The sequence below is a fragment of the Xiphias gladius genome, chromosome 7 (genome assembly GCF_016859285.1).
Source record: "Xiphias gladius isolate SHS-SW01 ecotype Sanya breed wild chromosome 7, ASM1685928v1, whole genome shotgun sequence".
Taxonomy (NCBI): Eukaryota; Metazoa; Chordata; class Actinopteri; order Istiophoriformes; family Xiphiidae; genus Xiphias; species Xiphias gladius.
In genome coordinates, this window is record NC_053406.1 from 11,836,856 (window position 1) to 11,857,525 (window position 20,670).

Consider the following 20,670-nt stretch of genomic DNA (forward strand, 5'->3'; position numbering starts at 1 on the left):
GACTACCCATCCTAACGTTACTGTAAGCCACTGTCAGACAAATCTTTGTATCTAACATGAGTCAGCGCTTCAGGATTTAGGAAAAGCCAAATCATCTTCAGACTGACAATCCAGCATTTTAAATATGTTTCAGACTACTTAAGCCATCAGCGACTGAGTTACAGTGATTTCTGAACAGCTGCGAGGTTAAAAACGAAACTTCAGTGAATTTCTCTTGAACTCTGCTGCTCTGCATGAAATGTTTTAGTATGAACTTATGATTTGTGAGGGGGACAAATGGCACATAACCAAAATGGGAAAAAAGGTGAATGATAGCTTACGGTATGAACACAGTCTTTCACATACATACCTCTGGCCACCCTCCTTGTTGAAAGCGCATGCTAGCGCCACCACCTGCCCAGTGGCCCTGCTGACCACTGGGACACAGAGCATGGAGGAGATCTCACAGCCTAACATACTGGACAGCTGCCTACGCTCCTCCTGAGAGGAAGAGAGGCAGAATGATTATATAGATAGATAAATAGATAGATAGATAGGTAGGTTGGTAGATAGACAGATAGATAGATAGATGTGTTCTTACAGCACTGATGTCCTGAAGAGTAATTGACTTCTTCTTCTCAACAACCTGACCGAAACGTCCAAACATCAGCTGAACAGGTGAGAGAAAAGGAGAGAGATAAAGACAGGGTAAGCGAAAAGAGAGGGAAGTAAGGAAAAACAGCGATGGGGACGAGAGACAGGAAGAAAGCAGAATTGTTGAAAGAGTCCCTTTTTATAGGTGTAAAATATATAAATAAAGGCTTTATTCTAAGGTTCACTCTGAAGGATTTCTATTAATTCCCTTTTTTAATTAGCACAAATAGCAAATAATGTTTTTTGTGTCCTAATATCTCTCTACACCAACTACTATTCACACATCATTTTTTGGCCTCACCGGGAAGCTGATCTCCTCTTCCAGCACTTTGTCTCCAACTACCTAAAGGGCACAAAGGTCAAAGGTCATGGCTTATTCAAATGTTAATGTCCAAATTACACTATGGTGAATGAGCCATTGCTAAAATGGTAGATGTCTGTGTGTGTTCCTGTGCATGTGCTTGTGTGTGTGTGTCTGTGTGTGGCAGTGGAGAGGAAGAGAGATGAAGAGAACATTGTGTGAGAAAACTTTGTGTGTGTTGCCTGTATGTGGTATTTCAAATAGAGATTATGAAAACAAATGTGTGTGAGAGTGATAAAGATGTGGAGAGAATTGTGTGTGTGTGTGTGTGTGTGTGTGTGTGTGCATGTACCTGGCAAAACAGCTGGTGGTTGTCCTCGGACACCAGTAGCAGACAAGAACACTGTGACTGAGTCTGCTGCTGCAGCTGAAGAAGAGCACAAACACAACATCAGTCCTGATATTATAATCATAAAAATCTCTCTTCATCAGACTTGGTCATATTGTTTTTAAAGTCTCAATTTAAGATTCTTTGGAGCGTAGCCTAGGTGCGAAGATCAGATTAGAAATCAGTGGACAATGGAAAAAAACTGGAGCCAGTGTGAAACAAGAATTCAGTTTATTCTTTATTGTCTTCCAGCAGCATCAAAGTGAGAATTAAGACTTACAAGTTTGATACATGTTCCCATAATTCACAGAAAATACGAATTAAACATTTAATATGATAAAATCTGGAATTAATCTTGAGTTTTATCATAACTAAAATAGTATGAGTGTGAAGATTTATTGAACTGTTTTTTCAATGGAAGTTACAGTCCCCAATGAACAATGATTTTCTTAGATGGATATATAGTTATTATTATTATTATCGTAATATTTTTATGTGTATTTGTGTACTGCACTTCTTCATACACATTCCAACTAATATGACTACCTTGGTAAGAGCATGTGTATCTAGGGTTTTTCTTTTTTACAACAATGATCTTGGATTCTTCAAATTTCACTCATGAAATGTTGAATTTAATAAGTTATAGTCTCACCAAATCATCCATACCTAGCAAATAACATAAAATATATTATCATGCTATGATTTTAGCACAAGATCAAGGTTTTCCTTCACTCCAAATCCCTACATAACCAAGACAAAGTCAAATTTGGGCATCTGTGTGCGTATAAATGAAGGAATGTATATGAACTGCGCATCTCTGCTGCTGTGCTCTGTAAGACCTGCAGAGTTGCAACCAATATCCCGCTGCTGTCTGTGATAGGGAACATTTCATTCACATTAATAGCCTGGAATGCACTGTGAGGTACAAAACACGCACACCTCTATACCCGCTGACACAAACACTGTAGGTACACAAGGATATTCCAGAGCATACATACATGTTCACACACCCACCCACAGTTATACGTAAGAGCAGCGTTTCCTCACACAATATTCTTCTCTGTAATCCACAGATCTGGATGGAGAACAACCAGGACAGGAATAAACACCAGCCACTGCCAACACACTCGCCCCTCATTCACACATGCAAGCACAAACACGCACACACGTAAAGGATGTAGCTGCACTCATACATAATAATAAAACCCCCCACCCCACCCCCCTTTCCCCAAATACTGTTAATCCCATAAGATCCGCCCAAAGCACTTCTCACCAAACTGACAAATCTTTGGAAGCAACATTCTCCTGCTTCTTTTCCTCCCTTCCCTTGTCTTCTCCCCCTTCCCTCACTCCTTTTTACAGATGTAACAATAAACAGGCGAAACAAATCGCGTCGGATTCAAAATATATTTTAAAACCCCTACGGCCTTTTGCACCACCTCAACCTCTCCCTTCCTTCAAATGCAGGAATAATACTACAAATCCAGGTTTGGAGGCAACAAAGGCTGATGTTTTACATGCAGGCTGCACTGCTGCAGCGGTTTTTGACCACGCAGAGCTAGTCCTGCACCGTCAAGGTAGAACAGTTGCAGGGAACGTCAGGTGGTTGATAATATTCGATCACCATTCTCAGATTTTACCATTTTTTCAGAAGAATGACTAAATTTTTTTAACAGGATCACAATGGTTCAAACTAATTTTCACACTGATATTTTTGCGCCTATGGACCCGGAAGGTATTTATGTTTTCTGCTGCAAGAGGACATTTCAGTTAAAAACAAATTAGTTCCTCTTTTGACTGATAGAAGACAGGATAGAAAATGAAAAGAAAAATCAGGAAAAAAAGCGAAAAAGAGCTGCTGATTATGCACCAGAGTCTCTCTAATAAGTAATAATGAGGTGAAAAACAATTTAACAGTTAAACTACTGACTGCTTAAGCTGCAAATGGTATTTGCAAAATCTGATTTTCACATAATTTTTTCTATATTATTAATGATTAAAAATCTGACTCTTGACTGTTGTTTCATAATCCGAAGAAAACACTGATAAATTCCTAGATTTTTTGTTTTTGTATAAAAAATAACCCATGTGATTATCTACCTGAGATTAAATATATTTTGAATATCTGAATCTCCAAAAAAAGAATCCTAGCATAAGGGCTGAAACCAACAATCCTTTTCATTTACCAACTCATCTGACAATTATTTTCAAGAGTAATTGATTAATTGTTTGTTTAAATTTCAGAAAATAGTAAAACATATCATGTAAGAGTTTCCTAAAGCCTAAGACGACGTCTTCAAATTGATTGCTTTGATCAAAACCCAAAGAAATTCAGCTAACTATCACACAAGACAAAGAAAAGCAGCAAATTCTCACAATTGATGAGCTGGAACTGATGAATGTGAAGTATACACACTTGCAGTTTTAATAAAACTCAGTGTCAAAGTTCAAAGTCTGTTATGCTCAGTAGTACGAAAGAGGAATCACAAGTGTGTGCATAAATCCATTAGGCTTCTCTGAAGCTCTGATGGACTGAGGGTTTGCACCTTTGATGCAGTATAACCTTCAAATCTCCCTCCTCTCTAGGGATTTATATCCCCCTCCAGCTCATATTTTCTTTACCTGTGAATAATTTCATACATTTAAATTGTTGCCAGGTTTCTGCACATACTGTAACAAACTCCTGATATCGTCTCTCTATGAGCCCTCCCTCCCACTCATCCGCAGCTCTTGCTTATCTGTTATCAATCTCTACAACCTCTCCCTCCCGCTTCTGTCCTTTTTACAGGGAGTATATTAGAGTATATATTGGTATTGGTTACTGACAGGAAGAGGGGAAGAAGTCACTGGAAAGGACGTCATGCTTTGCATGTACTGTACGTATTTAACTGTGCGTATGTGTATGTGGGAGCATTTGAGTGATCTCAGCCACTTACATAATTGATGACTTTCAGCTGGAGAGAGGCTGCATCAAGGTCATAAAGCTCACCTGAAAGAGAAAAGGGAGAGAGAGGGAGAGCGAATGGAATAAAAAACCAGAGAGGAGCAAGGGCAGACTGGTGTTATGGAAAGCTGGGAATGCAGAGCATGTACGCAAGTGGACAGAAAGTAATCCGGGGAGGGATGCATTGAGACAGCGAGGTCGCGGAAGGGTGAACAGGAACCAGCTAACAGAGGGACTAATAAAGAAGACAAGACAAGGGATGGAGGGATGCCTGGACTGCGGATGAAGTCAGAAGGAAAGAGCTGGACAGTAGCACAAAGTACGAGGCAGAGGCCGGAAAAAACTCAGGAGACTCGTATTTGTTGACAATTACCAGGGAGTAAACAATGTTTATGTATGTGCATGTGCGCAGGAATGGCATTAGCGAGTCCCCTTCCATTATGCATGAGATTTTAAACAGTGTTTTTGCAAGCGTTCTGTTTTCACCCAGGAGCTGTCACACATTCCTTGTGCCAGTATCAGAGTCCATCTAAATTCATAAAGCTTTTTATCCAGATGGGCCTACTTGATTAACATACCTCGCCTCTCATATACCAGTGTGTGTGTGTGTGTGTGTGTTTGTGTGAGGGTGTGTGAGATTATGTTTGCCTCTGAGTTTTGTCCTTGTGCATACGAGATGTGGGGAATGTAAGATGTATGTGTGTGAGAGAGAGTGAAAGAAGGATAAAAAAGAGAGAGATGTACAGTAGGAGGTATTTCACGTGGTTTTGCATATGTTGTTAATCAAACATATTATGTGCGTGCATTACCACAGAGTTGCAGAATGTTGCGGTCCAGCTCGCAGTAGTCCTGCTCCGAGACGTTGAGGTGCAGCAGTGCATTGTGGGACTGTATGGGTGACGGGCTGAGGGGAGGCCTCTGGTAGGACACCTGCACAGCCTGGACTCGCACACACGCCACTGAGGCCTGTGATGTCATGCGGAAGCAGACAAGTAGCAGAGTCAGCTGAGATTAAAGACTAAATACTGCTTGATGTCATTTTATTTTTTATTCATCCAGCCAACAAAAATGAATGGAGAGGCCACCGAAGTAAAGGTCGCCAGTCTCGCAAAGGAATTCCTACTGAGCTTGTTTGTACTGTATGATCACAACACACACACACTTTTGAAGAGATATATAGATAGAGCAGTAGCCAGGAGGGGTGTGATGTTACAGCAACTTTCTTAGGAAAAAATAAAAAGGCTTTCTAACAACTGAGGGAAAACTGAGGGAAATGAATGAAGGTGTTAGCATTTAAGAGTTACTATAGCTATTTTATTGTTATTTAATAAAAGAGAGTTTTGGGGTTTTGCACTGTATTAGCAGTCCACTGTACATTCACTTAGGTCTTAAATTCTATACCTATTTTTGTGATGTTATTTTTTGACACTTGCAGTTCATGTGACCTTTTGTTCTGTCTTTTCTTTAAGTTTAGGTGCAGCATTCTTTAGAGGCCATCTATGTGTCTAGTTCTGTTTGGATAATCTTCATATAGGCTGTGCTTTACTCCTTCTGTAAAACACCATCATGAAGGCCCTATGCTGAAGGGTGTTGGTTAAATAAAGAGCAAACTCTTACAGTGAGTCAGCTATTGTGGCCAAGTTTTTTTTTGATTTTCCATATTTATGACCAAGACAGACAGAGAAAGAGGGAGCTTACATGTTTTTCCAGCATGTTAAGATGCAGTTCATCCTGATCAGATAGCGGATTACAGCCCACCTGCAATACACAAAGACATTTCAGTCCAGTCCAGTACATGAGCTTGACTCTTGCAGGCTGTTAATTTAATTTGTGTATGTTAAATAAAATCAGATAAATCCATTTATGTTATTCAATTGTAAATATATATACCTTTTCATAAAGGAGGAGGCCATGACGTAATCAGTAGCAACTTAATCCTTACACCAGTTTATTACTTTATTGAAACCCTACGGTATGTCCTTGAAAGCAAGGACTCACCAGTAAGACAGCGATGGCCTTGTCCCGCTCCTGGTCCAATATAGGAATGACAACAGCTGAAAGAAAGAAAGAAAGAAAAAAAAAAAGAAAAGAAAAGCATTTATATTAAATAATGCATTGATTAAGAGACAGAGTCTTGGTCCTTTTATCGCCCTTCTTTAATTTTCATTCTGTCCTTGGCTTGCTCTTAATCTTATTTGTTCTTCCCCCATGTTCCGATACTAATAGAAATATACAGGGGAAATGAACATGGAAAAAAATTAACCTAATGTCCTTGCATAACAGTTTATTCTTTTCTTTCATTTTCTCTCATTTGATACTCTCATCAATGTAGAGCAGATAGCAACAGCAAATTTAGTTTGATAATGGGGTGTTGTTATGGTTGTGGGCAGCAGAACCAAACTAACTCTTATTTCTGCAACATTATTGAAAGTTCAGTATATTTATTGATCCACAGAGTGCAGAGGGGTCAGGCATGTGTACTTTGAGATGTCTCTATGATTACACCCCTCAAGGTTATTCTCTCATTTCTGCTTTTAGATAAATACAAAACTGTTGATTTGAAGAGGAATGTAGAGTCTATTCATTCTACTCCATTCGAGCTCTTGGCTGTTTTTTTCTCATCATAGACCTTTCATTCCTTTTTTTTTTTTTTGGTCTCTTGTCCAATTTTGTTGCCCACACAGCTCCATGCCTCTCCCTTGGCAATCATCATCTCTTGTTCTCTACTTCTCTCTCTGCATCCTTTCATTTGTTTTTTCCTCCCACGTTCTCACATCTCTCTGCTCCTATGCATGCACAGGCGCACTCTCACACATCTTCAAAAAAGCACACACATACACACTCAGATGTTGGCCCTTGTGTCTGTCCACCGGCATCATTCAAGCCCTTACTACACCCTTCAACATACACAAATAAAACCACACACACCTCTTCTGTGTGCTGCTAACGGTGCTGCGAGGCAGGTTCTGTATTTTTCTGGCAGTTCCGATGGGGGAAGGCCGGCACACTGACTTCGCTTCAGCTGATCTGCGATACTCCTAAGACAGACAGATACAAGTTTTGTTTGACTCATGTTTGAGAAAGAGCATTACCTACAGCACATTAGTCAGAGTTGGAAAAACAGAGAAAAAGTCTGTCAGACACCGGGGAGACAAAGACTGGGGGATTTGGAAAACAATGGGAGCAAATGGAAAAACGATCGGCAGCATTACAAAAACAAACGTTGTGTTCATTGACACTGATGAAAACAAGAAAAAAATGTATGAATAGTCCTATTATTCATTGTGAAATTAAAAGAACTGAATAACGTTTTTTATTTTGTGTGTGTTCTTGTGTACGTTTTGGCCAGGTGTGATGCCAGGTGTGATGATGGCAAAGGTGTACAGGTCTGTGTGTGTGTTATATTTGATGCAGAGGGCAGCTTTATTTATGCTAAAATATGAGACGAGGATATGTTAATTCTGGACCTACTACTGCCAAACACACACACACATTTGCACACACATGCACAAAACACCCGTTTGGAAGCGTCATTGCACACTTCAGGAAACACACACACACTGAGACTTGAATGAATATGGAAATAAATGGCAAAAAGGAAGAAAATAGTTTCACTCATGCACACAGGTGAAACCACACACAAACACACATATACTCACTCACACACACACACACACACACACACACACACACACACACACACACACACACACACACACAAAGAGAGCAGTAGTCCCTCCATTACATGTTCACAGTTTCTGAAAAAAAATCCAACCACTGCAGCCTAATGTCTGCATGGTGCATTGATTTTAAAATGTCCATTTATTTCAGCTTACTGAAGAATTGCACTTTACCAGTGTGGAAAATACAGTTGACCTGTGTTTAAAGGGGCAGTGTGTAAGAATTGGCATACTGGCGAATTCATAATCCAAACAAAGAAAGTTAGAGTGTCTACCCTTATCAGAAGAAACAAGGAAATGCACTCTGTGTGCTGGCCTAGTGGGAGATGTGTTTACAGTTTGCAGTGTGTGCAGTGGCGGCCGACAGTTATCAGCAGCAGTAGCAAACACGTGGAGACGGACATTTAAATAGACCCCTCAGGCACAGTAACGTGTGCGTGTAGGTGAGTAGCTGGCGCTCATAGAGAGCAGCTGATGATTAATTGATCTGGGTGGTGCTAATGACTTAATGTCTCTGCCGGAACCTGCACAATGACCTCCATTCGTCATAACGGTTTTACCGTCATTATGAAACACTACAGTACCTAACAGCTGATGGTGATTTAACGTACAAAGGCATGTGAAAAAATTATAGATCATTATGTCTTTCTTGAGATATACTGTATGTAGTTATTGTATTGGGTTATTTTCTCTATACGGTTTTGCAGATGAAAGAGTTCTTGAGATCTACTATAACAGTTCCTAGTGTCTTTGTTTTTCTGTCCATATGTTTGCTCAGTCATGCATTTAAGAATACACAACTCTAGAGGGGAATTGCGGTATCCCTGCGTGTACTCTTAAAGATACATAGCTCAGAAAAAAAATGTTTAAGGAAAAGCTGTGGATTTGGTGATTTTGTTTGTGTTCCTGTAGTTAAGTGAATATTGAACTTAAAATTACACATTATTATATCAACATGGGTTATTTATATTGAATAGTAGACCTCCCACCCATTTTTTTGTACTGTAGCTGTAGTCATATGTATTGACTGAAGGATGTGTACAATGTCAGGCCTGTTGCTCTACTGTATTTTGTTCTTATCACTTATAGGTGATATATTGTAAATTTGAAATCATACCTGGAATTGTATATTTTGAATGACTGACAATGAAAACTAGAGTAAATGCAGGGTTTAATCCAAAATATCAGCCATTTTCATGACTAGTACATAAACGTGTGACAGTTTTTACCAACTGAATGTGGTCAAAACAATAATTATACATAATGGCAAAAACCATCTTATCATCAATCATCTGCAATCTGCCAATAATTAATAAAACTTAATAATAAAACTAACCTACAGCGAAAAAAGTGTTGCAACAGTTGTGCAACTACATTGTGTATCTCTGTATTCTCTATTTTTTAAACCTTGGGCTGTGCATCTTGCTACTACAATATTTCTAACAATAACTTGTCTAGCTGAGAGACTTCAGTTGTCATGTACACAACAAATTGTTTAGAGGATAAAAAATGATGAGAGACATCTTGGCTGAACTATTTTTTGCATTTTTGTGTGTCTGTGTGTGTCAAGGTCCAGTTTACGAGCTTGTATATACAGTATTAGAAAGTGGCCTGGAATGAGGCTCTAACAATGTGGCCTTTTGCCTCTCAGATGGTTTCACTGAGTGTGTATGTGTGTGGGTGTTTGAGCCTTGTTTGTGTGTGTGTGTGTGTGTGTGTGTGTGTGTGTGTGTGTGTGTGTGTGTGTGTGTGTGTGTGTGTGTGTGTGTGTGTGTGTGTGTGTGTGTCTATACCAAGAGCTTGATAACAGACTTATATAAGCAGGTGAATTGGAGGGAAAAAAGTAACAAAGTGCCCTGTAGCTTTTTTAATATCCCCACTACCTCTAGCCTGCATGCAGCCCTGACAAACCTATTTGCAGGTCTGTGAGTGCATCGGGTTGTATGTGTGTGTGTCTGTGTGTGTGCATACGTGTGGTCTGCGGCTTATGTCCCTGCGTGTTAGTGTCTGCATAATTATGTTTGTGTGTGATCCTGTGTTTGTGTGGCAATGAGGTGTTGGAAAAAGGGTTCTTGTCTGACAAACAGACAGTTTCATCAATAATGTAGTGTTCGTTTTTGACAGTATCACACGGGGTTGTAGAGCTTCAGAGAGCACTTAAGAGAGGAGAGGATCACTGTGTCTCACTGAGGGACCCCGCGCACTGTCACCTCAGCTATTAGCCCTGCTAAGCTTGTACGGGGAGAGGGATTGAAGGTGAGAGAGGCAGAGGAGCGTTGGGGAGGGGGGGGGTAGAAAGACCGAAACACAGCCGGTTTAGTGCTTCATTGCTCTTCAGGGAGAGAGCAAACTGAGAGGGAAAAAAGGGCAAAGACAGACTGATGCACTGAGGTGGGAAAGTGGAATAGCAGATTACAACAGAGGGAAAGAGGTTGTCAGACACAGAGGGGGATGTGTAATAATAGGAAAAAAGTGAGATAAAGGGAGAGTTTTAATGGGAAAGCAATAGGAATGGGAGATGAGAGAAGAAAGTAAGGGGTGGTAAAAATGAGAAGATAAAAGAGATGGAGAGGGTCCACGTTGTTTCTTAACGACGAGACCTCTCTCTGTGACACTCCCGTCTCTGTGTTCATGATGTGATTTTGGGCTGAGCTGCTCATATTCATTCAGGTGACACCTGCTTTTCACACAGAGAAAAAAGCCGTCTCTTCATCTCACCGTTCTTCTATTGCTTTTCTGGGTATCGCCGCCATCAGCAACGCTGCAGCAAATCAGCGCACAGCGGTGATTCAGTGGGACGAAACATCTGCGGCTTGCTGCACAGAGAAACACACACAAACAGCACACACCTGATCTTTCCCTCCAGCGGCAGTTCATGTGGTGGGTCGTCAGATAGCAGCCTCGAGTCTCCCTCCAGCATGTAGACGCATACACACTCCTAGAATAAAACACCGACATTTACGTACACATTCATTTTCAATATTAACCAGATTTTAATTAATTTAATGAGTGATGAGCCTCATCCATTTGCAACAAGGCCTGGGTCTGTGTTCCCTGGTCTTATGTCAGGACAGAGGCATTTAGCTTCACTACACTGAAGGAAGGGCTTTTTTTTCAGCTAATAAGTCAAGAAAATTTCAATTATCTTCAGCTGTGCAAATTTGCGTGTGTTTGTGTTCAGATACCGTGCTGAGTAGCAGTTCCTGTATGCTGTCTCGAAGGGCGACTCGCAGCGAGCGTGCGTCAACAACCGCTGCCAGCCGCAGCAAAGCATCCTGCGAAGGGAGACAAACAGATGCCCTGATGACTGTTTGGTTGTTTGTCTATGATCTCAATGTGCTGCTCTAAAAACTTGAGTCCTTGGCTATAGTTTGGGGGTTTTTTTTGTGGGTACAGGGTTTAACAACTCTCCCTCAGATATTTAGCTTGGCAGGCCGCAAAGGCCTCTGAAACAATATTTAAACTGTGTCACACTCGGTAATCGCACATCAACCACTTGACAATTCATTTACGATGTTTGGTAGGCAAGGAGAAGCAGATTATTTATGAAATGAAAGAGCGTATGTTGGTACTACCAGCAAATATCTCGTGGCTCACAAATCAAATATATTTACTTTCCTCACTGACGCTTCCTTTGAAGATTTGATAGAAGCACTTAACTTGGAGAGAAGTGTTTGAAAACATGGTGGTTATCTTAATTACAGTCTGCCCCTGATCGGTCAGATTACATTTAACAAGAAACAATCTATTTTTTTTTTTATCTCTTTTGAGTTTTATAAATCATCGTTCCGCATCAAAAATGAGTACATCCACAAATCCTAAAGACAGACAAGCTTGAGGGATCTCATCTCAGACCAGAAGGATCAAACCAGGAGGAAATGACCCCTCTTCAGAGTAAAGGCTGGGGCCATGTCTAAAGGCTCAAGTGTGGCCAGTCAGATCAGAATGGCAGTGGCGTGACAAGCTTGCCATCATAGAGGGGGGTGTGGCATGATGAAACCGCAAATGGAGATAATGTTGTTGTACTCATGTTAAGTGGCAGGAACTAAAAAAAGAGGGCTTAAGAGAGAAGTTTGAATCCTGTCTACGTTCTTCCCTTTGCACACCCAGCCAATCGCTGCGTAAAGTGGGCGTGCCCATCCAATTATCAGTTTTGGAAAGAAAAAAATTTAAAGAAAAAAAAAAGAAAATGGCCCCCAATCCTGCTGTCAGAATGGTGTAGGGGGAGGGTGTTTCAGATGTTGTCTGACCAGCCGAAAACACTTCATTTGAATCATACTAATGCCTTAAAAGGGACGGTATAACTGCAAGATGAGAGCAGTTTTTTTTTTTTTTTTTGGTCCTGTCAAAGCAGCCTTCTACTTTAATAAATGGGATTGGAAACAGGGTAGAGAAACAGAGGAAAAGGAAAACAGGAGAGTTGATCTGAGATAACAGGGGAGCTTATATTTTAAGGTCATGCAAGATCGGGTTTGTGTCTCCAAGTTCTTTACATCACTTTCCACATAACAAATACTCTATTACAAACAGGTATACAGAGCAGCATTGTCTCACAAACACATCGTTATCAGATGAGCATCCCATGTGACAGCTATAAATTAGGATACCGTAAAAATATTTATACTCTTTGTGCAGTCTACTTAAATCCCTACCAGTTCGAATCATCGCACTGCGCTATTATCACATGTAACTGCAGTTTAAATAAACATCTCAGTGGGACCTCAAAATCTGATCAAGGCTTAGAAATACACTTTTGAAGAAATCGCAGAGGCTTAAGACTCTGTCTGCAGCTTTTAAAACTTTGTACTGAATATAAATCCGAAAGACGATGATAATGGTGAAAATATTGCCCGTCACTGCTGGATCATCCTCTTCCAGTTGTTCTGACAAAGCTGTTAGTCACACAGCAGAGCTGGAAAGATCTTGTTCATCTTGTTTAAGCATACAATACCACAAAGGTACTGCGAGCTGCGCCTGCTGCAGGGCTCGATGTGCTACTGAGGGTGTCCATCCGTCTTTTTATTTGTCTTTACTCTTCTTTTTGACACCGTCCTTCTATTCCTCTCTCAGTTTTGTTTTTGACAGAGAGCAAACATGGAAGACGAGGGAACGGCGAAGGAGAAGGAGGAGGAGTTGTTTGAGGGTGGTTGGGGGGGTCAAGGAGTGAAGGAGGAGAGAAGAGGAAAAGGGAGAGATGGAGAGAGAGCGGAGAGTCTTGTCATGACCGAGCCCTCAGTGTTGGTTATTACATTTGATTAGATATGATTAAATGCAATTAGCTTTGATCACTCAATCAGCCGGCCAGAGTGCTATTGTAATGAAGCTGGAGCTCTGCCAGCCGATGTGTGTGTGTGTGTGTGTGTGTGTGTGTTTGTGGTTGTGTGTGTGAATTTGAGTGTGTTGCATCTTAAGCCACGGATCTTCAAATTCTTGTGTAAATCCCGCTAAGTAATGTTTGATCGAAAGTAGAGCTGAACAGCAGACAAACAATGAGCGTTTCTGGCTCCCCATCCTCCGCGCTCTGCTGTCAAGAACTTGTCAAGGGTAGACACTGAAACCTCCCATCCTTTTCCTTGTGTGTGAATATGCGTGAGTCTGTGTGTGTGTCTATTTGCATTACTAGCACTAAGATGTAAGCCTTGGTAAATGTCAGACTCTTGTCTTATGACCTTTCACAATCATTTATTGCCATAAACCTCAAACCAGCTGTTGATCGTTAATTCACCTGCTTCTCTATCCATCATCACACACACCTATACACATAAACAAACACACGCACACACACACACACACACACACACACACACACACACACACACACACACAGCCAACAGGTTTCTTTACTTTTACTGGAACCCTGTTCCCTATTTTTGCTTACTGAAATTTCATTTTAACATGATTCATTTTATGTTTTACCCTGTTATCTTGAAATTTGCTAATCTATTTTCATTTAGCTAATGTCAGGTGAAAGCCAAATGTCTCAAAAATGTCAGCTTTTCACAGAAATGAAAAGCTTTGCTTACGTTTAGAGATCATCCAGTGGGTTTTTTAAGGGTCTATGAACATCCCCAGCAAGAAGAATTATACAGGGGAAAATTTAATCCTCCAATTGCTTCAAAAATGAAGCATCCAAAACTCCAAAATTTGAATGAAAAAAGTGACGTGATTTCATTACACTACACAATTTGTTTTTCTCTAGTGTCATTTTAATTTGTGTGAATTTAAGCTTTTATCTGAATTGATTTGAAAACGCCGAAACAGAGAGCATTTTTTAATACAAGAGATGTCAGATTCCCTCCTGACCATTGAGATGCTAGAACCAACAGCATGACAGGAAATGAGAAGGGCCATTATCATAATAGTGCATACTCATTATTTTGATTTCATTATTTTGATTTCATTTCAGAAATAGTTTCATAGATTCCATATTCATTCCACTCATTTCATTACTGTCATTCACAATTTGTTACAGCAATGCACTAATCTGAAGCAGGATATATTGCCCTCTTTAAATATTAAATTTCTGTAAATGTCAAACTAGTTCATGCTGCGACTTAAGGTACTTCTTTAAGGGCCTCTTCTCCTCTTGTTTTACCCACTTCATCCCCCCCCCCACACCTCTCTAAATTTCCTCCCTGGATCATTTTACTTGAAGCCAAAAATTTACATTTGATCTTCAGGTTTCTGCCCCCCCGCCCCCAGACTCCTCCTTCCATCAGGGTGTAGTCTTTGCTGTTGTCTTTATCTGCAGCCTTTCTAATCACTTGGAGCACTCTGACATTTTGAAGGGCACCTGTGATCAGCATAATTAAACATAGATCCCCCTTTTCCTTTGTCTCTTTTAAGATACAGCTCTGCTAGTGTCAAATGCTCAGGCTAGCCAGTTAACCTCGGCTCATAATCAAACTCAACGGCCCTTCTGTTTACCATTTGACATTTTGCACATCACACTCCTCACATAAAACTGTAACTGACAGAGAAAATTGAGGACAGTGGGGTATGGATTATTTATAGGCTGCCATCAAGAGGACAATTGAAACAATTACAGTATAATTAGCTACATGTAATTATTATAGATTTAAGATCATTATATATTCTATATCCTCTGTCACACATTCCTGTGTGAGTTGTACTTACCACAGATTTTTAACTGTAGACTGAAAGGTACACAGTTTCTGAAGTGTGTACTCCTCTCCTGCAAGAACTACGCTCAGTTTGCTCTTCAGGGAGGCTCTTAGCCTAAACAAGCCTAAACATCTCTGTGATGCAGTTCTGCAGCCGGTGTAAAAAGCTGAGAACATAGCGGTTAGCCCACAGGTATAATGGAAATGAGATTATATTGAAGAAAGACCTGACTATTGAACAAGAAAATGCCAAACTGCTAATAAATGTGGGTAAAGAATAAAAAAATACAGGGTAAAATTTGACCCTTTCATTCAATCTTTTCCCTGAACTAAAGCAGGGAGACAGACATTCAGAGCTTAACTCCTGGAGGACAACTCACTAAAAAGTCTAATTAAGTCTACATGGACAGAGCTGTAGCTAGCAGGATGAAGCCGAATCAGCTCTGTATAATTTCCTACTGAGCAGAACTAGGCCAGATAATATTTGCACAGTCTTTTTACAGTTTATATTTGCCTGCTTTGGTTGCCTGGTGAGCAGGGATTTTTTTTGTGTGTGCATAGAACAATAGAATGAGTACCATATTGTTTGGAGCTGTACTTCTATATGAAAGAAAACTTTCTTGATACTGCCTGATTTTTTACATATTTTTTTAGCTGTAGGATTCCAAGCTGATTTAAAAAAAATAATTTCCCACAGCTGATTGGCCCAGCTCTGCTAGCCAGCTCTCGTCTTCACTGTATTTTTGTTTTCTAATGGTGACAGCATAATTGCACAAAGAAAAGGAAGACACTTCAGGAAGAGCAACAGAGGGGGGGGCAGAAAGGCAACAGAGAGTAGACAAAAACAACAATAGAAAGATGGAGAAAAAGAATAAAAAATGACAATATTAGAAAGATAGACTAACATACATCAAGAATATTGATCTCTGTTGTCATGGGGACGGTTTGTTCCAAACAATTTCCAGTAAGTGGACCTAATGCTGAGAAATATTTTTCAATATTGCTCTAGAAAGAAGCCTCCCTGTTTTCTGATCTGCTCCCATTTGGCCAGTATACGTAACCAGATGTTATTTGTCAATTTTGGTAGATGGCCTTGCTGGAAAAGATGAATGGCCGCTGTTTATTTAGATCAGATGTTGATCAGCTGATGTGACATGCATGACTTATAGGTCCTGTTTTTGGAACAGTAGCCATCAGAATAAAATCCGACACAACAATTTCTTTCTCTTGTGCACTCCCATCTGTCTCCTGTTGAAGATCAAAACTATAATCATCATTAAAGTAAATCATGTCAATTTATTTTCTTCTACTGGCCTCTTCCTCCACCATCAATAAAAATCAGCCACTTTGCCACAGCTACATGAAAAATAATTATTTTCAAAAGGAAACACAACACCTTTGGAGTTTTTCATCACAGAAGCTGAAGTTACACACAACTATCTAAAGACGTTTCTGTGAACACACTCTAAGTATTACCGCAAATTATTCTGTGGTCGTAGGCTTTAATAAGAGCTGCCTTTAATTCTATTGAGGTCTGAAGACACTGTGCACTATTCTTCAAGATTTCTGTCTAAATATGAAGATGTACTGAGAAAACCCTGAAAACCGGGTTAGAGATTCTAATGTCTTTACACTACCTTTGAGTCACTATCCTAGATGTCAGTTGTAGATAAATTTCCCTCATTTTGAGCACGGGAAGCATCTCAAAATTATTAAACACTGTTAAACTGATGAAACCCTCTGAAGCTCTGAATGGGCTAGGTCAGAGTGAACGTAAAAAACCTGACATTCACACATTTATTTATTATTGAGTAAAATTAAAACTTCTGGAATGATATGGAAGGATAAATTACACCTATTTGTAGCTATTTCATAAAATGTCTAAAATGCTGAACACTCAGATCACTTAGTGCTTGATTACACTCGTGAATGTATTGACGGTAACTCATTCATTTGAGAAAAAAAAAACTTAGCTTAGCTAAAGACTCGACTGGGAGTATTAGTTTAGGGAGCTAATTGGAGCCTTTAGGGTAACTCCCATATTTCTTATCAGCTGCATTGTTCACAGAGCCGTCTGAAGCTGTGAATCACGCCAATCTGCATTTCAAGTGGTTCGACCTTGATCTAACAGCAAGAGGATGAAGGGTAATGGCATCCCACTTACAGATAATTAAAGGCATCCTCCTTCATGCCCATAGATTTTTATGTAAAATCAACTATTTACATGCTCTGAAAAGCCCCTTGGTGCGGTTCAGCAAATCACTAGCTTGCTCACCCCTGTACCTGCTGTATGTTTATCCGTTGATGTTTAAGTCGATAAGGGACGCACTGTTGTCTGTTGACCCTTTAACATTCGAGTTGAGTGAATTTGTCTGTCAATCGCTAAAGGAAGAGAGGAATGAACAGGGACAGGTAAAAACTCATTCAGTGTGCCTGCCTGAGTGTCTCTGAGAAAAAGACGCATGGGTACACACAAAACACACAGGCACACTCGCAGGGGAGGCTGGTAGCGTTGCAGTGGGTCCTGGCTGTTATTCCAACAGAGCTGGGTCTCCAGTAGCATCACTAACATACTGGAGACACATGCACTGTAGAATACAGCCAAGCCATGAGGATGGGCCCCGCCATGCACATATACACACACATGCATACGCTTGAGTCGGCAAACACACACACACACACACACACACACACACACACACACACACACACACACACACACACACACACACACACACACACACACACACACACACACACACACACACACACACACACACACACAAACGTCTCACTGTAATTTCCAATAATAAAAATCAAAGAGGACAAAAATGGATGAAATTTTTTTTCTAAATAAATGGAGACAAGCAGAGAAGAAGACAATTTAGAATATTCCCTTCTCTCTCCTTCTCTCTCACTCACACACACACACACACACACACACACACACACAAACGTAGATAAAGGACTGGAGGTGTAAAACAATAAAGTGTTGCTGCTCTGGCGATGATAAGGATGACCTATCACTGTGTGAAGAACAGGAGAAACTGGTGCCTCACGGCGCTGTTGCTTAATGAACTAACCTCTGTGTTTGTGTGTGTGAGAGAGAGAGAGAGGAGGAAGAGAGTAAGGATTTTTCTGGAGTTTTGAGTGAAATTTATTCAAGTGAGACCAGCCAACAGACAATAATTCATAAATACTTCCTCAGCATGATGCAAAGGAAGTGGATGATGGACAGAAAGAGTGGCAAACAGAAATTCAGACCTATAAAGAACAAATACAGAGACAGGAATTGACTGACTAAACAGGGGAACCCAGTCCTATAAAGAGAGAAAACTGCTTGTTGATGACATTCATACATTGCTCAGAGGAGAGAGATGTGTTGAGAAAGTTTGGAGAAGGGCCAAGAACCAGAGATACAATGAAAATGAGGTCTATACCGTCACTGTAAATTGTGACAAATACACTTTGGTCAGTGTACATCTAATCTGTGCTTTGTGTTGACCGTACTCTTATATATCACATATATATAATGGAAAATAATCATTCATATAACACTTTTTGGTCGTATCATTAAAAGTTCATGTCTTAATTGAAGCCCATGGCCAAATTTCATATAAGCTCATCTTTGACAAATCAAAACAAGAGTGGTTATAATCAGACCCACATGCTGTAAAACTTGACTGTAATATTCTTGCTGTAATGAACATCTGCCAATTCTCTTCTCAGTCAGTCTAGGGCTGTTTTAACATCTCCGGAGACAACAGCAGACAGCTATTCTCATCTGGTCTCATCAATTACATTTTAATCAAAGAATGAAAAATAAAGAAAGAATTAAAAAGGGAGAAGTTATAAATAAAGCTCTACAGATTTATAATCTGATTTAAGGGTGTAGCCTTTGTAAAACCTGTAAAATCATTTTCCTATTAGTTAATCCTCAGTTACAAGATTATATATGCCATGTTTGCTATTTTTTCCTATTGGCATTTTTGTAAAAATACCACTGTATTAACACTGTAATTGCTCCTCTATATGCAAGTTACCATTGGTACTGCCAGGGTAAACCTTAAAAACCTGAAAAATATGCAAATCTAAACAAACAAGATATATGAATGTAAAACAAAAGCATGATGGCACACCTCTGAATCGAAACACAGTTTAGTAGAAATAATGAAGAAAAAGATGACATAGCTGGCTACCTTGCTGCATTCATGAATAATAGCTACAGAAAAAGTGTGAAAGAGAGTGACGCAACCGTACCAGTTGGTCTAAGTCCAACAAGTCTTAAGTCAACATATTTCTTCCATCAGTGTGAAAATGTTGAGCCAACAACAGCTACAGCTGCTTCCATGTCAATTGAAAATGACGTCAGTGAGACTGATAAGTCAGACACTGCTGATTGGCTAGGGCAATACAAAACAAAATAATCCCCCTCTCAACAAGAGATGGCTGACATGAACACAATGTGAGGCTGAATGAATGAACTGACACAAAACGGGAAGTCAGTCTGATTGTCAGACTGGTAAAACAGGCCAAACACTTACACCTTTGGTCTCCTAGCATTTAGAGAGGCTGTGACTGAGCAGCATCAGGTTCCTTTGTACTGGGTTACTCTTCCTCTGCCGTCGGCTCTGGCGGTGGTTGTTGTCCGTAGGGATTGAAGCAGCACTAATGTTCCCTCATCCGTCGTCATTCCTTCAAAAGGTGGTGATGACGCCACTTTGTGACATGTGAATGTTTTACCCAAATTTCTGATTCAATGCACATTGTTTATAGTAATCTTTATTATCAAGTTTTCATTTCATTAAGTTTTACTTTCATGCCCATATTTTGATATTTTTTGATTATTAACAATATAATATTTTGAGTAGTATCCCAGCCTTGGCTCCGTGTTTGTTCCCGATGCAGACTGAGCATTGTGGCAGTAAAATGCTAAGCACCTTGTCTAATTTAAATGGCTCTGATTGTCATCAGTTCTCAACGAGGGACTGGCCTCCTCTCAAATGTCAACAACTGCCAATCAGGGCTGTCTAAATATCATGGCCGTGCAAAAACTACCATGTGCAAAAGCAACAGATGTGAATGATAGCACCATTGCTAGAGACAATTATACCTAAGCTCGTCTAATTTTTCTCTCGTTCCAGCAGCGCTGCAGTTAGTAGCTATTCAAAGCTAAGAGCAGGGAAAAGGGAGACTGAAGGGAGTGCATTGGAGAGAAACGTTTTTTCTCATTCACACAAAATCTAGCTGGGAGGCCACAACAATGGTCTCCATTCTTCATCCTCAGCTTCTTTTTATTTGCTCTCAACCTTTCGCTCATCTGTATCTGATTCATGCTCTCCTTCTTTGTTTCTCTGTTCCCTCTAATGTTTCACAGTCTCACTATTCGCAGTTTCCGCCCCCACCCCTTTTCCCTCTGTCCCCTCGTCACCTGTCTGTTTCTCCATTTGTCCTTTCATCCAATTATGTCTCTCCCTCTCTCTTTCTTTCTATCTTTCTCTCCGCTGCAGGTGTTTGACGGTCACACTGTCGTCATATGGCTGTTCTATTTTAATCTGACTCTTCTGTTCAGTAACAGACGCCCACATGATCTCGCCAAT

The 20,670-nt window shown here is 40.2% G+C and overlaps 1 protein-coding gene across 2 annotated transcripts in view; it reads right to left on the bottom strand.

Annotated features, from left to right (window-relative positions):
• LOC120792273 (cGMP-dependent 3',5'-cyclic phosphodiesterase) overlaps positions 1-20,670 on the bottom strand; it is a 101,881-nt gene that overhangs the window by 17,229 nt on the left and 63,982 nt on the right. The window contains exons 3-13 of one of the 2 annotated variants that reach the window (XM_040131347.1): positions 11,132-11,221; positions 10,796-10,884; positions 7,195-7,304; positions 6,265-6,320; positions 5,965-6,024; positions 5,076-5,232; positions 4,259-4,311; positions 1,287-1,361; positions 935-976; positions 581-649; positions 350-480 (exon numbers count right to left, since the gene is read on the bottom strand). In XM_040131347.1, the coding sequence (XP_039987281.1) occupies positions 350-480; positions 581-649; positions 935-976; positions 1,287-1,361; positions 4,259-4,311; positions 5,076-5,232; positions 5,965-6,024; positions 6,265-6,320; positions 7,195-7,304; positions 10,796-10,884; positions 11,132-11,221 (932 nt within the window). Of the gene's footprint in view, positions 1-349; positions 481-580; positions 650-934; positions 977-1,286; positions 1,362-4,258; positions 4,312-5,075; positions 5,233-5,964; positions 6,025-6,156; positions 6,209-6,264; positions 6,321-7,194; positions 7,305-10,795; positions 10,885-11,131; positions 11,222-20,670 lie in introns of those variants that run through there. The other variant, XM_040131348.1, reaches the window with a different exon arrangement.